The sequence below is a fragment of the Macrotis lagotis genome, chromosome 1 (assembly GCF_037893015.1).
Source record: "Macrotis lagotis isolate mMagLag1 chromosome 1, bilby.v1.9.chrom.fasta, whole genome shotgun sequence".
Lineage (NCBI taxonomy): Eukaryota > Metazoa > Chordata > Mammalia > Peramelemorphia > Peramelidae > Macrotis > Macrotis lagotis.
The window spans coordinates 122,026,106-122,046,711 of NC_133658.1; the positions used below are offsets into that span (position 1 = coordinate 122,026,106).

General features: G+C 34.2%; 1 protein-coding gene across 2 annotated transcripts in view; it reads left to right on the forward strand.

Annotated features, from left to right (window-relative positions):
• Positions 1 to 20,606, forward strand: part of AFTPH (aftiphilin) — an 86,770-nt gene that overhangs the window by 32,547 nt on the left and 33,617 nt on the right. For both annotated transcript variants that reach the window (XM_074207236.1, XM_074207243.1), the window contains exons 3-5: positions 17,492 to 17,643; positions 19,080 to 19,206; positions 19,608 to 19,664. In XM_074207236.1, the coding sequence (XP_074063337.1) occupies positions 17,492 to 17,643; positions 19,080 to 19,206; positions 19,608 to 19,664 (336 nt within the window). The remainder of the gene's footprint in view (positions 1 to 17,491; positions 17,644 to 19,079; positions 19,207 to 19,607; positions 19,665 to 20,606) is intronic.

Here is a 20,606-nt window from a genome sequence, read left to right on the forward strand (position 1 = left end):
CCATGTTGTATACAGTGTTTGCCAGCTACCAGTAGTACTTTCTAACTGTTTTTGAAAAGGAAAAAAGTTCTGATATATAAATATGAGGCCTCTGAATAATAAACATGCCCATAGGGTCTAACAGAGTTTTCCCTGTACTTCCCTAGCCTCACATTTGTATTGAAGTTGGTCAAGTTTAATGAATTGAGACTAGATTAAATTTCATTGGTATAGGAAAATTCAGCACATTCTCTCTACCAGTGCAGGTTGGCAACTTCTCTACAAAATAAAGCACCATAAAGTTAATTGATTGACCTAGAGTCATGTAGCCAGTGTGTCAGTTGAGGGACTTGAGCCTTTCTGGCTCAAGTATACTATGCCATGTAACCTCTCTTATTGAGCTATAAGTTGACTTATTGGAATATCTGCTCAAATTGTTCATGTAATTTTTGTATTTCCTCCTCTGCATAAAATGTTGGTGAATAGGTATAGTAACCTTGTTGATGATCTGATTGTCTGAGGTCATTTTTCAAATGTCTTAGTGACCAAATGCCTCATAAAATGTTTCTTGTTAACTTTGGGTGCAAGTTGAAACTAACTCTTCAACTTATTTGTTTAAAGATGAGCTAATGTCCAGTATGATATCAGCTTGCTGGCTGTTAGATAAATATTTGATGATGTTGATTAATATTTTCTTATACACGATTTCCCAAAAGTGTTAGTAGTTTTTTAGCCTTAATAGCCTACCTTGAAGTTTGCAGCTTTCTTTTCATGTACTGCTTCATTGATCTATGAGATTATGCACAGTGTCAGCAGTTAAATATTTTAGAGGCAGTTAGGTGGTGAGGTAGATAAGCACTAGGATTGTAGTCAAATTCCTGAGTTCAAATGTGGCCTCAGGTCCTTATTAAGCTGTATGATAGTAGGCAATTCCTTTAACTTTTTTCTGCAGATAAATTGAGGTAATATTTCTAAAGTGCTTCAAATGGTAAATCGTAATATGTAAATGATAGCCATTATAATTAAGCTTTGCAAGCTGAGAAATGTAGTATCCTTTACCCAGTTTCTTTTCCTCTACCATAATCTCTGCAGAATGGAAAGGCAATTTTTATAATTAAGTCCTTATGAATTCCAGTGATCAAAAAAGAAAAGAATTATTTTGTGGGCAACCAGAATTGTCCTCAGGCTACTATCTGTTGGTTGGCCCATATTCAACTGAGAAGATTTACTTGAATAACATCCCATTTATTCTCACTTGAATGCAACTAGTATAATTGATAATAGTCCTCAAGTATTATGTTTTGAAAAGTGAGAGTTTCAGAATTCAAAATTCAAATCACCTTTTTTGACTATGCCCCTTGAGTGTGTAAAACAAATATATTTGTGAACTATGACTGTCATTTGTTTTTTTTTTATTTTCTTGTAAATACTTTCTTATATTTCAGTGTTTTAAGCATTGAAGGCAGCACATCAGATATTTTCTCTAGGCTCCTGTTCTTCAGTACTCTTATTTTTTCATGTAACCAAAACTTTGGTACAAATTTCTTGACAACTACTTTTCCTTTTTTTTTTTTTTTTTTTTAAGGTTTTTGCAAGGCAAATGGGGTTAAGTGGCTTGCCCAAGGCCACACAGCTAGGCAATCATCAAGTGTCTGAGACCGGATTTGAACCCAGGTACTCCTGACTCCAGGGCCAGTGCTTTATCCACTGCTCCACCTAGCCACCCCTAACTACTTTTACCTCTGATGGTAGCTTTTAAGCATTACTTTCTTTGGTGGTTAAAAAAAAAATTTAGAATCCCCCTCATATATTTATTTCTTATAGATGTACTGCTGTACTAATAATTATGTGTATTTTAATATTTATACAAGATGAAAAGTTTAAAAGACTTTAAAAATCACTTTAAATAGAGCCGCTAGAAGTTGAGTGACCTGGTTACACTTGCACTTTTAAGGATATCATGTTAGCAGTTGAGTGGAAGATGTATTAGAGAAAGAAAGACTACATACCTATTAGGAGACTATTATAATAGTCCAGTAGAAGAATGGTGAGAGCCTGAACTCGTGCGGTAGCTATATAAGTAAAGGGATAATTACAGAAAAAAGAGATATTGAATAGTTAGAGAAACATGTTTTGGCAACTCATTAGAATTGTAAGATGAGTGAATTGTTGAGTAGTGTACTGAAGTTGCAAGCATAGTACTGCATGTTGAGTGAACTCCTATCTAAAGGATATAAATAAGAGTATGAGATGTGGCTAAACTGTAAGATGGACCATTTGAGACTTGAAGAGTCAGTATGGCTTAGCTTAGAACTTGGAGTTGAGCCAACTGTTATTGGAAGCAGTATCTACAATGATGAGATCATAATTGCAATGAAGTGTTCTTAATGGAAGAAAAGATGAGATAAGATTAAACAGGGGACCTGCCCAATTACTAAGAGTAATAGGAAACCAGTAAAATTTGTCTTGGACTAGGACTAATAACTATCGTGTGAACCCTCAAGTCACATTAATGTCTGAAGAAGAAAATGGCACATCATTCCAGTATCTTTGTGAAGAAAACTCCATGGACAGTATTGTGACAACTGAACAACAGCAACAATATATCTGGAAGGATCAATCCCACTGATACTTCAGGACCCAGATAGTCCTGCTTGTAAAATCCTCCCCAGTCAGGACTTTGCTCTTTTCCTTTTTGACCTCATTTAACACCTTGTACACCACTGTAGTTCTACAGGGGCAAGCATGCATTGTGGTCTAATTATCTTTGTATGTACTTAACACCTTGTACAGTGCTTTGCTACTTAATAAATGTTAAATGAATATAGTCGTCAAAAATCTTAAAGGAAAAAGTGATATAAAAGCCAAATTTCTTGATAGCCAGAGGAAGTTAATAGGGAACTGGTCAACACATATGGAATTGTACTTTGAGATGTCTTTTGGTAATATACTCACCTGACAAGCTTTCTGAGAAAAGAAAAACAACCACTTTTAGTTAGTTCCCATTCCTGGAATAGTTTGACATATGGGAACCCTACTGAGAACTGAACATATTTCGGTGGCTTCGTAGCTGTTTGATACTGTTAGAGACAAAAAAAGAGTCTAGCACTTGCAGAATACTATACTTGTCTCTTAACTAGTATATTTACTCAGAAAATCTGGTAGTCATGTAGGACAGTTGGGCTATATTGTCTTTGCTTCAAAATTCTAGTCATTACAGCAAATTTCAGGTGAGTGTGAATGGACCCCATGAAACTGATAACTTCATTCAGATTTGCGCTTTTCAGAATTATGATTTTATAAAATGTGGTCATTGGTTCCAACCAAATGAAAATATGCAATGAAATATTTTTAAGTAAGTTGTAAAATGTTTATTAATGTAATACAGCAAAAGATAAAAAGATTTGATTAAAACCTATTGCAAACTAGTAAGAGAGCCATTATAGAAAGCAAAAACTAAAAAAAAATTACTGAATATCATTCCTAAAGATAAGCCTACATTGATGATAAAATCATTATTGTTGAAAATATTTAGTAGTATAGACTAAATTATTTTCTCTTTCTTTGAATTTTCATAAATATGCATTAGTAGGTGCATAGAGTTTTATCCACACCTTGGCAAAGTTGTGTGCTTGCTTTCTCATACAATGAATCAAATATATAGTTGGATAAGTTGGGCGTTATCTTAAAAATCATAAGTATTAAATGTGAAATTGTGTCCTTGCAATAGTTTTAGGCTAAAATAATTAAACATCAGTCTTTGAACACAGCGTTATACCACCATGCTTTCTTACTGGATCACCAAAGAACTTTAGGTAATTGATGGTTTGAATCTCTCAAACCCAAGAGGATTTTAAGATTGATAAATAAGCATTACTTTTCATTTAAACTCATCTTCTGTGTAAACCACCAATAAAAGAGATAAGCAATCCTTAACACTAAATTCAAGATGAAATACAATCTGAAAGGTATCCTTTTCTGGAATGAGCCTGTTTTATACACATTAAAAATTTGTTAATCAGTATATCTACTTTGTTCAGTTATTTTCTTCAGAGCATTCTCATCTGTACTGGGCTTATCTCTGATTACTTTAACATTATCCAATTGAACTGAGTTTTTAAAGCAACAGAACCAAAAAATTTCGTGTACTATCAACTTCATTTCCATTTTTTTAAACTTAAATAAACTTGGAAGTTTTTGTTTGAATAACTGCCCTGCTAAAAGGAATACATATTTTTATTGCAATATATATGACTTAAAGATACTTCAATTCTATCATTGTAATACATCTTTTCCTTGTAATTGTTTACAGACTACAAAAAGTTGATGCAATTTGCCTTTTTCTTTTATTTTTGCCTGAACATTATATAATTTTTTTACTATAGATTTAGTCTTTCTTACATCTCATCCTATTTTAGTCTTAGCCATGACTATGTTCATGCCTTGCATCACTTTTTTTTTCCTAATGTAATAATGAACTTCTTGTTTTATTTTTGTGCTGGCAGTATTTTCATCTGAAATACTCTTTTTTGTTCATTTTTTTTAAAGACTTTTTAGAGGAAATAGATACAACTCCTGGCTTGACACTTCCTGAGATTGCCTTTTGGAGTTTCTTTCAGAAGTTTTACTGTGGATTTATTCTATCTTTACTTTGCTTTTGGGCTGTCAAAGGTCTGAGCAGTTTTCATTATTTCTTGAAATAATATCAGGCATTTTTTTAAAAAAAAATCAGATTTTAGGGGGGTGGCTAGGTGGCATAGTGGATAAAGCACCGGCCTTGGAGTCAGGAGTACCTGGGTTCAAATATGGCCTCAGACACTTGATGATTGCCTAGCTATGTGGCCTTGGGCAAGCCACTTAACTCCATTTTCCTTGCAAAAAAACTAAAATAGGGGCGGCTAGGTGGCATAGTGGATAAAGCACCAGCCCTGGAGTCTGATTCTTAAGTATTCTCTTCTTGGTTTTTGGATCACTTATTTATCTGTCCTAATTTTCAGGGAATCTATTTGGATAAGCCCAGTTTCTATTCTACGTGATATATTCTTCTGATTCTTTCTTATAGCTGTCATATTTCAACTTTTAATCTCCTGCATCATATCTGCTATGTATTCAGATAGTCCTTGTGGAAAATCTTTTGAGTCTTTACACTCTTAAGCTTTTTTTTCTAAGAAGCCCTTCACTTTGCCTAAAGCTACAAGCATCTCTCACCATCTCTGTTCACATTAGGAGACTGCCATATTGTTTGTTTGCCTTCTTTCATTATGACTTTTCTGGCAGGTTGCCTCTAGATTTCTGGTTGGTTTTTATGGTGCATTTTGGGCTTAGAAAAAAGACATTTACACAGGTTTTTTCATTAGATTTCTTGATCAGAATTTGGCTTAGTGCTATTTTTTAAGTTTGTATTGGTAGTAGGCATGTGACAGCTTAGACTGCCTTCCTCTTTTCAAGTAGTTATGTTAGCAAAGTTTTACAAATTAGTTTTTTTTAAATTCTATCAAAATCAATCCAAGTTAAATGTTATTTTATTTGAAGAGTCTTGTGTGTAGTTTCTTTGTTTTTTACATACCAATTTCAGTTTTACTTTCTAATTTGATATCCACCTCATAGCATATTTGTACATCCCTACAACTTCATGGAAGAATGATAGTAGCCTTAGTTGTTTCTACTGACTTCATACCACAATTATATTAGCTTAGGGCCTAAAGAGTATGCTATATCCCTAATTTCATAGCTTCCACAAGTGAGGTTAGGGATAGAAACCATCCTTATATAGAGATATTATTTACAAAAAATAGCTTTTTCACATTGCTGTGAACTAAGTATTATCCTCATTAAAAAAAATTGTTTTAGGAGACTTCTAGGGGCAGAGCCAATAACAAAGTAGAGAAAGTTCTAAGCTGAGTTCTTTGAATATTCTCTTTTAGACAACTTTAAAATAATGCCTTAAATCTAATTTCAGCATGTAAAAACCAACAAAAGGTTAGAGTGAGATGCTCTTCTATCCAAAGAGAAGTTAAAAAGTAGAAAGAGAAATTTGTGACAGACACCACATAAGAGGCTGACTCAAAGCCCACATATTTGAAGCACCGGTGATGGGACTAGAGGGTGGCAATAGAAGCCATAGGATTTTTGAGGGCTCTCAATCCAAACAGGGAAAGAGAACTGCCTGTAGTAGCACTAGCCTCAGGACCCATACACTATTAGGCAGTTTTATTGTAAATAACCACTTCTGGGTAAGTTGAACACAAGCCCAACAAAAATTCCTGGAAAAACTAAAGCTTCTTTTCAAAATCCAATAAGAGTGGTAGGAAACAAATTAGGTAAAGAAATAAAAAAGGGAAGAAAATTATGAAAAGACAAAAATTGCACAAAAAAATAACAAATACTTTAAAAAACAAAATTGAACAAATGTAAAAAGAGGCACTAATCTTTATCTTGTTTTAAAAAACTATAGAAAAAAATGTACATGGAACACAAGGGGTTAAGATCCATTTTTGAGTGCAACTGAGGTCCAGTTATAGAAAATGAGTCAGTTGAGAAACTGGGTAGCTAGAAGTCTTTAGGGCATATCATTATGGGTGTTGAAGTGCCCTGGTAGGCAGGCAGTTGGGAAGGAAAGAAAGACAGTGAACCAGACACTGAATTCACTGAAGAAAAAGCTGCATTACAGGGGTCAGTTGGTAACTGAGGTATATGCAGTGTTCAGCACCTCTGATAAGTATTTGCTGAGCACTTTTCAGGGTTGCTCATCTTCCTTTGGTACTTATTTGTCACCCACTGCCCAGTTAAACCATTTCAGTAGACTGGCTAAACCAAGTTGAGGTTCATCAATAGACTCAACAATGGGTTAAGGGGAATGCTATCCCAAGCAAGTGAAGACTTCTCCTGGAATAGACAGATGAGAATGATTTGTTTGAATGCCCTTGAAGATGGCAGAAGCAGATACTGTGGAGAACTTAGAACTGGGTAGGACATTAAAGATGCCATGGTCATCCATTGTCAATCATCTTGACTTTTGTCCTGTCATTGAATTTTGATGACCCTGGAAAGAGAGTGAAGTCAACATTTTTGTGTAACTCTGCCTTAATTAAACCCAATTCATGCACAAGTCAAGACATCACCCATCACTTCACCCCACCTTGATCCTCTTTGAAAACACAGGATGGGGGCAGCTAGGTGGCGCAGTGGATAGAGCACCAGCCCTGGAGTCAGGAGGACCTGAGTTCAAATCTGACCTCAGATACTTAATAATTACCTAGTTGTGTGGCCTTGGGCAAGCCACTTAACCCCATTTGCCTTGCAAAAACCTTTTTAAAAAAAGAAGAAAAGAAAACACAGGGTGAAGAGCTATACTAAATGGTAAATAGCATTCAGATTATTAAAGGAAAAAAACTAAAGGATTTATAGGAGGAAATAGACAGTAAAACTATACTAGTGAGGGGACCTCAACTTTCTCTTCTTAGAATTAGATAAATTTAACCATAAAATTAATAAGAAAGTGGGCAGCTAGGTGATGCCATGGATAGAGCACTGGCCCTGGAATCAGGAGGACCTGAGTTCAAATGTTGCCTCGGATACTCAATAATAATCTAGCTGTGTGATCTTGGGCAAGGCACTTAACCTAATTGCCTTGCAAAAAAAATTTAATAAGAAAGAAGTTAAGGAAATGAATAGAACCTTAGGAAAGTTAGATGTGCTAGACCTCTGGAGAAAACCTAATGGGAATAAAAAAGAGTATGCTCTTTTTTTCCTCAGCCATGTATGGCACCCTCAGAAAAATTTGACACGAAATGAAGCATAAAAAAAAAAACAAATGCAGAAAAGTAGAAGTATGAATCCATCCTTTTCAGATCATAAAGCAATATAAAATTACGTTAAATAAGGGTTATGGAAACATTGTTAATTGAAAACTAATCCTGGGCGTCTAGGTAGCGCAGTGGATAAAGCACCAGCCCTGGAGTCAGGATGGGTTCAAATCCAGTCTCAGACACTTAATAATTACCTAGCTGTGTGGCCTTGGGCAAGCCACTTAACTCCATTGCCTTGCAAAAACTAAAAAAAAAAGAAAACTAATCCTAAAGAATAGAGGGGCATCAAAGGACCAGTCATAGAAGCAATTTCTAATATCTTTAATTACAATTTTCACAGAAGAAAAAATCAAAACTATCAGTGCTTTAAATCCTACAAGTTAGAGAAATACAAATTAAACAACTCTTACATATACCTCACACCTATCAGATAGACTGACATGACAGAAAAGAAAAATGATAACTGCAGGAAGGGATATGTTAAAATTAGGACACTGATACACTGTTGGTCAAGGTGTGAGCTAGTCTAATTCTTCTGGAGAACAATTCAGAATTCTGCCCAAAGAGCTCTAAAATTGTATATACCCTTTGATCCACCAATATCACTTCTAGGTCTATATCCCAAAGAAATCAAAGAAAAGGGAAAAAAGTAACATTTGTATAAAAATATTTATAACAGCTCTTTTTGTAGTGGCAAAGAAGTAGACACTAGGAGAGTACCCATCAATTGGGAAATAGTTGAAGTAGTTGTGATATATAATTTTGATGGAATATCATTGTGTTTTAAGGATGGAGTTAACAGCTAGACCGGTGATTTTCTTTTTTGTACCAGTTTCTGTACATATTCTAAAATGCTATAAAACAATTGCAACAACTTTAAAATAAAAGTCACTTCAAAGAACAATAAAACTAATCATATCCTTGAACCCACAATACCAATTCTAGTCTTTTATCCAGAAGAAATCATAAAAGTTGGGAAAAGTTTCACATGTTGCAAAATATTTGTAGCAGCTCTTTTTTTGTATTGACAAAGAATTAGAAACTGAAGTGATACTCAACATTTGGGGAATGGTTGAATAAGTTATGGTATATGAATGTCATGAAGTACTATTGTTCTTATAAGAAACCATGAATGGTTGGACTCTAGAGAAGCATGGAAAGAATTATATAAACTGATGTTGAGCAAGAACCATGAGAACAATGTACACATTAACAACATCATTTTGAGTTGATCAACTTTGATGGATGCAGCTCCTCTTGGCAGTTCAGAGAGCTAGGACGACTCTAGGAGGCCTGTTATGGACAATGTCATCCACATTCAGATTTTAAAAAACAAACACAGTATCTAAAACACTTTTCACTTTTTAAAAATTTCTCATTTTTTCCTTCCTATCCCATGGTTTTCTTGATTTATCCTTAGTTCTGATTCTTCATACACAAAACAACTAATATGTAAACATGTTAAACAAATGTACATGTACACCATTCTGGAAGGGGAGAAGGGATGGTGGAAAGAAATTGTATAACATGCAAATATGAAAGCTATGAAAGTGGATACATGTTGAAAAACTTTAAGAATATATGATTGAAAAAAATAAAATATCAATCAAAAAAATAAAGTGGCTTGCAGATACATTCAGTTTGAGTGAAATATGAACATTGGTATTTATTTTGCGTAACAGAGGTCAAAGGACTCTAGGCTACTAATGTTAAGCCGCATTAATTGGGCATTATTCTGGGGTCCTAGTAACTCTTACTAGTTGTGACTCTGCATACTTGAAAGAGAGTGCCAGAAAGACTAAATAAATGATAGTGGAATTAAACTTAATTTAATACACGAATAGGTCAGTGATCCAAATTACATGCACTTCTTACTCAAATGAATCTGTGATATCAATTTGCATCTTAATATACCAGTGGTGCAGATTGCAAATAGTTAGTTTCTGCTTATCTTGTGTAATTTTTGTCCATTTCCTCCCATCATTTAGCCACAAAAGGTCTACCTATATTGGAGGCCTTCCTTAGTTTTTCCTGACATAAAAGTACCTGTAAATCACTTGGGACAGGGCTGTCTCTTTTAAAAAACTTTTAAAAGGTTTTATTGAAACAATAGACAATATATTTTGACTTGCCATTTTGTTGAAAGCTCTGTGATAGCATGGCTTCATTTTCTAAAACATTTAGTAAAACCCCACAGGCAGGTCTTGCATAAAATAACTCTACAGAGCTTTGTTTTTGAACAGCCCTGACTTGGGGTATCTACATGTCATCCCTAGGATACATCACATCTCACCTCTCTTTTTCTCCTCCTTATCTGAAGACTTGTCTTTTTTTTCCTTTCCAATTCAACTCTTCAACATGCTCCCTTGAATTCCTCTAAATATCTTTTTTAGCAGAGTGCCCCATTATCGTCCTTTCTGAACTCCATTGTTTCCCAATCTACTGGCTTCTCACACTTGATATCTCTCACTTAGACTACTAAGAGTCAAGGTAAACTTATAGACAGTATAAAAACTGTATGATTCTCAGCTCCTAGCCTCACTCCACCTTATTTTTTTTAACCTCTTTTACCAACTTATCACTGCAGAAAGTGATTTTTCTAATTTTTCTTTAATTTCACACATTATCAAAGAATTCATTACCAAATGGACAGGGTACTGGTAATGAGCCTCTCAGTACTTAGTTATACTAGGCCTTGGAAAACAGATTTTGTCTATTGCTGGGACCACCCTTAAAGCTCTGTCAGAATGGTAGAAACTTCTGGGGCTTATTTATACAATGCAGGCATAGCATTTGAGAACCCTGTGTCACTTCCACACCATGATGAGGCATTGTAGTAGGATTTGTGTGTATATAATCTGTTTGTGTGTGTGTGTGTGTGTGTGTGTGTGTATCTTCATATACTTTAATTTATGATGACTTTAATCCTAATTCCATGTCTTGGATGCAATTTAATGTAGTGGGTTTTACTCAAAATTAAGTCTTTTAGTCGCTGTATTCCAGCTCTTATAATTCATTTCCTAACTGAAGGCAAAAACTGAAGTGGTACACATTGTTCTCTCTCTAAAGTCCCAAAATTGAAACAAAATTGAAAGTTAATTCTCTATTGTATACAGTTTGGCTCACTGAATAATAATTCCTATCTTGAGAATCAGTTGAATGAAAAGAAATAAGATAGATGACTGCAGTCTTTATTCCCTCTACTTTTCTAGCCCCTAGTTTCATTGGATGCAGCTCTTTTCCTCTAAGTTTGACTCATTTCAACCAGTTGTGAGTTTTTGGTTTTGTTTGGGTTTTTTTTTAGATTTCAGAATTCTATGTAGAGGATAAGAAAGAATGGTAAAGGAGAAAAAAGAATGGTAAAGGAGTGGGAATGCTCTTTTCATATGGAAAAATATTATTCTAAAGCCTTTGTAGTTAGCTTCCCCCTCCCTCAAGTTTTAGATTAAAGATTTTTGATTCATAGAAGAGAAATGTTAATTTCCTGCTAATGGTAATTGTAAACCTACTACAATATGTAATACACAAATTTGATAGCATTAGTAAACTATTCAACATATACATGATATTACTGCTGCTGGATACTCTACTCTCAGTGCTGCTCACAATCCATTCATACATTTTTTTGGTTCAGTTACTGTATCCAGTAAATTTTCCCAAGAGAATCTACCTACTATGCTAAAAAGTCTTTATCTAGTTCTTTTAACATTTCTTGACTCTGAATATTTTTGCATGTTTAGCTAGCCACTTTTGTTTATTATATACAAAGTCTTTCTTGACAATATGTTGTAGCCTAGTTAAAATCCAGCTTGCTTCCCTCTATTACCTTTTGAAACACCTGTTATAAAGATGAGGTAAGAGGGAAAAGGGAATATTAAATTTTAGAAAAGGCACTGATTTTACAGAAGGGGGGAAGGGCATAGAAACTACTTCATAGAGAATCAGTTGGAAGGAGCAAGATATATTTAACCTGGAAAAGAGACAATTTAAGGTGCACAGAATTATTGTCTTTAAATATATGAAGAATTTATGTGTGTGGATAATGGAATATATTATTTGGCATTAAAGGAAAGAATTAGGAGCAATAGACTTAAGTTACAGTTAGGTAGATTTCAGCCTTCCTAGTAATTAGACCTTTCTTAAAGTGAAGTACAGTGTCTCGGGAGGTAAAGGGTTCTACCCTTACTAGGAGTTTTTGAGCAAAAGTTGAATTATTGCTTGTTGGGGATGTTTCAGTGCTTTCAAAATTGCTGGCTCTATCAGATTTCTTTTCCATGTGCTTATTCCAATCCAACTATTCTTCCCAACTTCATTTTTAAGGGCATTTTCATTTTTTCATATAGAACGTTAGGAATTGAGAGTATTAAGATTCCAAGTGTAGTACCTCCTCTGTTAAAGATAATGAAAAGAGGGTGTCACTTTATAAATTATGATTTTCATCTTTTGTCCTTTATTACATGCATTTGAGATTTCTCTAAGTTTCCTGTAAAGTTAACTTTTTTCCTATCCATTTTCTGGGTTTTGATATCACAATTTGTTTGTATTGGTCAGATTTAAGCTTTTGTATCATTTTTAAATCTTTATTTTTACTACTTTATTTTTTATCATTTTTTTAATCTTTATTTTTGCTATTTTGTTTTTTCTAACAAATCAGTGGTCTGACTTCAAGAAATAGTTCAAATTTCCTCCATCAATAACCAGTCATTTATGATCAATATTTAATCAGTTTCTTTTCTTCCTTTATTTTTTGTGCTGTCCCTTGATGTTCATCATTTCAGAACTTCTCAATTCTTGTATCCAGCTTCTTCTCTCTAATACCTTTGACTTTATAAACCCTCCCTTAGATTATTGTAATAGACTCCTTCCTAATAGAGTTACCATTTTAATCCATCTTATGCAATGCTGCCAAAGTAACTTTTCCTTAATCTTCATTCTTCCCAAGCTACCTTGTAGATATTTTTATTTATTTTCTTTATATAAAGTCTGTATGCATTTTTGTAAGTACTTATCTCCTCCATTAGAGTATAAGCTCTTTGTGGCTGCTAAGTGGGTAGAATACCAACCTTAGAGTCAGAAGGACCTGAGTTCAAATATGAACAAATATGAAGATGAAAGTTCAAACTTGAATTTTTTAGCTGTGTGACCCTGGGCAAATCGTTTAATCCTGATTGCTTCACTCCCCCCCAAAAAAAAAGATCCCTTTGTGAGAGGGATTGTTTAATTATACTTGTCTCCCCATTGCCTGGAATAGTGCCTGCCACATAATGAAGTATTTAATGAATATTGAATTGATTGATATATAGGCATCAGTCCTCTAAATTATCTTTTAGCTTTTGGATTTTTTTTGTTTCTTAATTTTCAACCCTATGTTCATGCATTTTTTTCTTCTATTACTCAGCTTTTCATTCTTATTTTGGAGAGGGAATTAGAACATTGGAATATAAGAAAGATCAAGTCTTAATGTAAAAAAATATAATTTGGAGGGCCAGCTACATGTGAATTTTGTTTATTTTGCCCAGAAGAAGCAAAGTCTGCATCATATTTCCAATTAGGCAAGTTATCTAATCCCTTTAGAGCTAATTTCATGTCCTTCTGTTGAAGAGAGTAAATGCCTAAGCCCCTTGACATACTCAAGTTGCACAAGTCTAAGGATTTTGAATCTATTCTTTATTTCAGTTTTTCTCATTTGTAGAAAGATTATTCCCCCCAACATTTTAATATTGAAAATATTATCTTAAAGGATAAAGCAGATGGAAAAGTCCATCTTCTTAATAAAACTGTTGTAGACTTGCTACAACATATAGTGCTCAGATCTATGAAGATGTAGTATTGCATGACCTCTGTTTTCTGACAAATGTTCTAGTTTGGCACTGAGTGTAATATTATGTAGAATTGAAATCAAAGCAATCACATGTAAGATAAAATTAGTAGCCTTAAAATAATCTGAGTTAATCATCTAAACCTAAAAATATTTTTAAATTGACTAATAAACTTAATCAAGAAACCAGGAAATTTGCTAAGTGGGTACTAAGGAACATGTATCAGTTTTTGTTAAGGAAGAAATAGCTATTTACTTAAGAATTTGCAAAAGATAGCACTGTTAGTTGACATTTACATGCCCCTTTTATGATTCACAAAGCACTATACATTATTTCCTCAAAATAAAACTAAATATAGGTAGTGCAAAGTAGTATTGCCATAGAAAAATCTAAGGCAAAGAGATAAAAATAAACTTGCATGAGGTCACCCATTAATACATAACAGATCCTAACCTATATAATTCACATTTTTCTGATATCAAATCTATATTCTCTCTAGTCCACTACAGTTGTTTAGTTTACTGCATAATCTGTCTTAAATAATATTTAAAGAGAAAATATAAACAATTAGAGTTAATTCATGAGTCTTGTTTTTAAAGGATCATGAGACTAGAAGATTTAGAGCTATAAGGGAACTTAAACATCATTTAATAGATTGTATTACAAGTACTAATGTAGAAAACTGCAAATTAACATTATACTGTGTTGTATTTTTATTTATTTTGTCAACTATTTCCCACTTACATTTTGATCTGATTCAGAATGCACAAGTTTTATACAGTGGCCAGCAGATGCCTCAGCATTGAATGATTAAAACATCTTCTTTGGGGCGGCTAGATGAATCAGTGGATAGAGCACCAGCCCTGGAGTCAGGAGGACCTGAGTTCAAATCCAGCCTCAGACACTTAATAATTACCTAGCTGTGTGGCCTTGGGCAAGCCGCTTAACCCCATTGCCTTGCAAAAACCTAAAAAAAAAATCTTTGTTCAATTTCCACTATAGCTATTGAATGTATCTTTAACTTGATTATAGAACTCAAATGCGAAAAGAAAAGAACTCAAATGCATTTGAATGAATGAACAAAAAAAACCACTTATTAAAAATGCTTACTATTCTATTCCATCTGTCCTTTGATGGCTCTATCATCTGTACTCTCATTTATCTTTAAATGTCTCCTAACTGCTTGTCCACTGACATGCTTGCCCATGTCTCCTTCATCCTCAACAACAACAACAAAAATAGTTTTGATCATCCATTCCTGCTATCTATTGCTCCATATCTCCTCTTCTTTGTGGTCTTAACTCCTTGAGAAAGCCATCTATAAGAGGTGTTTCCACTTCCTTTGCTCTTATTCTCTTTTTAATTCCCAGGCTTCCAAACTCAGCATTCAGCTAAAACTGCCCTCTCCAACATTACTAAGTATCTCTTAAATGAACTTTAAAAAACCAAAACCAAAAAAACCAACCAATTTCCTTTTCTCAGTCTTCATCCTTCTGACATGCAGCTTTTTGGGTTTGGGGGGGGGTGGATATTATGTTCCCTTTATTTTTTTAATATTTTTATTTTGAATTTTACAGTTTTTCCCCTAATCTCGCTTCCCTCCCCCACACCCCCCCACAGAAGGCAGTCTGTCAGTCTTTATATTGTTTCCATGGTATGTATTGATCTAAGTTGAATCGGACCTGCAGTTTTTGACAATGTAAATCACCTCATTTCTTTCCCCCTCTCTAGGTTTTCAAGATACTACTCTCAGCTGGTTCTCTTCTGCCTGTCTTGACCACTCCTTAGTTTCCTTTGCCAGATCTTCATTCAGGTCATCCCTAATAACTATGAGTAACTCACAGAGCTCTTTACTGGCCTCTTCCCATTTATACTACACTTAATGATCTCATGCAATCTCATAGATTTATTTAGCAGTAGTGTGCTGATGAAGTTCTCAGATTGTCCATCCCTAACCTTTCTGTTGACCTCCACTTGCACATTCCCAACTGCATATTAGCCATTTTGAAATATGTCCTATAGGCATCCTAAATTCATTATGTCCAGAGCTAAACTCAATACCTTTTGTGCTAAGTCTTTCCTCTTCTTGACTTCCCTCTTAATGCTAAGAGTGCCACCTTTCTTCCAGTAACCCATGTGACTGAACATTCATGGTAGAAATTATGTGTCATCTCTCTTACCTCCCCCTCCTCACCCCATATCCAACTTGTTGCCAAGATTGGCAAAAAGTTGATAACTTTTACTTTGTTAGCTCTCACACACCTTCCACCTCTGAGCCACCTTGGTTCAGGCCCTCATGCTTAGCCTGTTGTAATAGCTTCTAGAGAGTCTCCCTCCAATCCTTGCCCTAGGTGTCAAAGTGATCTTCCTTAAGTATAAATCTAACCCTGCATATCACCACTCCAACTGATAAACTCCAGTGGCTCTCTGGAATCAAATACAAAATTCTTTGTTTGGCATTCAAAGCTCCATAACCTGGTCGTCCCCTCTCCCCATCCATTTTCTTCAATACTGTTCCTTGTGCAAGCATTTTCAATGGTCATTCCCCAATGCCTGAAGTTCTCTCCTTCCTCATCTTTACTATTTGCCTTTCCTGACTTTCTTCATATTCTACCTAAAATCTCATCTTCTTCAAAAAGCTGTTCCCTCTCCCCCTTAATTCTAGTCTTTTCCTTCTGTTGATTATCTTCTCTTTACCATATATATATATATATATATAATATGTGTGTGTGTGTGTGTGTGTGTGTGTGTGTGTGTGTGTGTATCTCTTATCTGTACAGAGATGTATTTGCATATTATCCCACTCAGACTTACAACTCTACAAGAGCAGAGACTGCTATCTTTTGCTGCTGTTTGAATCCTTGGCACCTAGCACAGGGATTGTTTGGAATCTAAGAAGTGTTTAATAAGTGTTTATTGGTTGACAAGGGATATAAATAAATACAAGCAAGCTAGACAGGTCCCAGCCTCAAAGAGTTCACATTTTAATATGTAAAAAGAGCAACTCTGTGAAAGTGGTGGCCATGGAGGAGGAATATTTTTAAGAGGAATTTCATGAATGATGCTTAAAGCAGTACGATGAATGATCAACCCAAACTTATCAGGAATTGTAGAGTTGAGTTGATTACTGTTCTCAGAACTAGGGTTAATAGGTAGGAAGTTGAAAAAAAGGACCTGGTGGACCTGAGATCCAACAAGATGGAATGAATGCTCACCAATAAGAGACCAGCATCACAGGGGTAGAAATTGGAAATCAGGAAGCATGTCCTAAAGCTGACTATGAAGAGGGGCATATTGTTAGATGAAAATAATTCTGTAGTATTTCGATATTACTTAGTGAACTCTAGAAGATTATCTAAAGGTCACAGAACTAATTAAACAAAGATTCAGGACTGGAGCTAGGTCATCAAATTGAAGACTCTTTATCCTAAAGCACACTGGCTCTTATTTACACCATAAAAATTCCTAGTGCTTTTCAGTATACAGGATAGACAAAAGAGCCCATTCTGGATTTAAAAATCAGAGAACCTGGGATCAAATCCCAACTCTGCTATATGTATGACTTTAGACAACTCAATTGACTTCTGGACCTCAGTGACTCATTGGTAAAATAAAGGGATTGAACAGAGTTTATCCAAGGTCCCTTTTAGCCAGTCCTAAATCCTGTGGAAAACATTCACAAATTCTGTCACTTTTTCAATTTTAGTTTGTTTTGTTTTTTAATCATACTGGGGTATTTTTGAAAAAGTAATATTAATAGAATAAGCATGATTGAGGATCATGTTCTTATTTGAAATTTCTTGTGCTAAGATTATTTCTTTTTAAAATCAAAATAATTACATTTAGAAAAATAAAAGTAATTTTGGGGGGGTTGTTTTGATGCAGATAGCATTGCTAAACCGCCTTGAACGAATATTTGAAGCCTGTTTTCCTTCCTTACCTGTCCCGGAAACTAAAGAAGGTGTTACTTCCCTGGAGCACTTGCTAGAAGCAAACAATACACAGATCAGAACAAGAGAGGCTTTGGGGGAAAATTGGTGAGTAACTGACAATTTGCACTGTGCTAGGGAGTCAAAAAAAAAAACAGAAATAGTTCTTACCCTCAAAAAAGCATATATTCTCCTAGTGGGATACAGTGTATACAAACAGAAGTAAATACCAGACTATATAGTAATTTAAGGGGATCAGGAAAGACCTTTGTGCTACATACAGGTGGCAGCTCAGCCTAAATTCTGAAGGATACTTGAAATTCTGAGAGGCAGAAGTGAGGAACTGCATTCTAGATATGAGTCATAGGAACAGGAGATGAAGTTTCATAGATTGGGAAAAACAGGGAATTTTGTTTGGTTGGAGTACATGAGGAAATAAGTATAAAAATAGGTTTAAGCTAGCCTTAAATATGAAATAGGAATTAAGTTGTATTTATTATGAATGTGAATTAACTAGAAGGATGATGATATCTTGGACAAAATAAGAAAAGGAGGAAGAGGAGATATTTTGAGATGCCTGTTGAACATCTGAGGGGTAGAGGTCTAGCAAGAAGTTGGAGATAGAGTATTTAAGCAGAGTAGAGAGAGAGAGAGAGAATTGCTATGTAAATTTGGGAGTTATCAGTATAGAAATGAGGAGGCCCAGAACTGATGAGAGATTACCAGGAGAGAGAGAAGGCAGAGGATAAGTAAACTTAGATGGGCACATAATTAGGAGATATGCAAAGAACAAAAATGATAATGTATTACAAAGGAATAACAAGTATGGGGGTTAACCAGGAAAGAGCCACAATAACTGAAGGTGGGGGGGGAATATAGAGAATACTTGAAGAATCAGTGATTGGGGGGTATCTGAAGTTTGGTAAAAGACTATTGGATTTAACCAATAGCAGATTGTTGATAACTTGGAGAGAGCAATTTCAAGCAAAATGAGGTTAGAAGTCAGATTTTAATGGTGTCTTAACTTTTAAAAATTTAATTTTCTTAAATTCCTATCAGTTATAGAATAGATTTTCTGATTTGGACTTGTAATTTCATAAGGGTAGAAAATTCTGCGTGTGAAAACTACCTCTATCAAGGCAGATTTGAAATTTTTCTATATTTACAGTCTTGTCAAAGAGTTTCTGGGAGTACTCAAAAAGTTAAGTAATTTTTCCCATAGTCATAGTTTGTTATTTGTCAGAAATAGCATTTGAACCCAGGTCTTACTAACTCCAAGACTTGGCCTGTACCTCTATACATATAAATCAAAACAAGTTAATAATGACCAAATATGTTATTTTTGACAGTGCCTAAATGAGTTTTTTCAAATATTGTGTAACTCACACTTCCTTAAATTGCTATATTCAGACATTGATGAAGCTTAAATAGATTATATTCTGTCTGCTGTGAGCAGTCACATTGTAACTGCATTATGTGGTAAAAGTTGCTAAGTCAACTACACTTCATCCTGATGACTTTTCATTTGGTATGGGCTGTTATAGGGAGCTATTCGCTGTGTGGACAGAGCTGCAGGATATCCATGATGCATATGGCCTGAGATACCAGTGGGGTGGCTCCCATAGCAACAAGAAGCTTTTGTGTTCTTTGGGAATCGACACACGAAATATTGTGAGTTTGATAATTATATCAAAAATTACTTAATCGGAATATGTTTTTAAATTCCACTCTAACTTTTTTTTGTTGCAAGGAATTAGTTTCTCAAGAAGACATATTGCTATATGAACAATAAATAACAAATACATTCATAATTTAAATGTGACCTTACTCTTTTCTTTTTCTTTTTTCCTAAAGAACTATGTTACCCTTTTTTAAAAAGAAAACCATCACACCAAAATTCTCTTATTTAAAATAGTTGGTTTAAAAAAATAGCTAAAGGTTGTTTTAAAATTTCTTAAGATAATTGAAAATGTGTAATATAAGTGACAATTGAACATTTCAGAAAATAAGTGGTTTTTTAAGAGTATGGTAAAATCTTCTTTAAATATGTGTTCTTTCTCTTTCACATGTAGCTATTTACGGGCAATAAGAAGCAACCTGTTATAGTGCCCATGTATGCAGCAGGCCTGGTAAGTATAGGAATGTCCTCATAAATCTTCAGTCCTTGATGTCTCCAATTTTAAAATCACATAAAAGGAAGCTTTTAAATTAAATTATAGTGGAAATTAGGAAATTTGAAAAAAATATTTCTACTAACTTTAAAAGTATCTTTAACATTTGCTTCCTTTCTCTCATGAAGCAAATGGTAGACATACTTTATATCTTAATCTAAAATCCATTTTTGTCTCTATTAAGATGACACTTGTGATATCTTTTTGTTGTTGTCTAAATAAGTTTTGATTTTTTTTTTATTTAAGAATGGGATTAAAAAGTGATTTACCCAAGGTCACACAGCTAGTTAATTATTATTAAGTATATGAGATCATATTTGAACTAGGGTCCTCCTGGCTCCAGGACTGGTGCTTTATCCACTGCACCATCTAGCTGCCCCCCTAAATTAAGTGTATTTTAAAGGAGTGGTTTATTAAAGTTTACTTGAAGGCTTCAAGGAAAAACATTCAGTTTCATCTTATAAAATGCTACATTTGGTTAATGCACCATTGAAACTCTACAGTAACATTAAAGTCTTGCATTAAAAAACTAATGTTCTTATATAAATTATTATTATATATTATATAAAGGATTCCTATTAAATAAATTTGTAAGTTGTTCAGTCACTTAAAACTGTGGTTTTTTTCCCCCAGATATACCAGGTAGCCCAGAATAATTCAAAAGAAATTATTCAAATTTTTTTATGAAGGACTAAATAGTATTTTAAAGTTTGCTTTGGTTTTTGATGTAACTGTGAATTATTGGTGTCCAAAACAATTTTATATGTAAACAAAAATATTTTTTAAACTTTATCACCAATAAGTTTTAAACTGAAGGGAAAATCCTGTGGTCTACTTAAGGAAAGAGCATTTGAAAGCAGATTTACAAAAGAAGGTGAATATATATATGTGATTATTTAT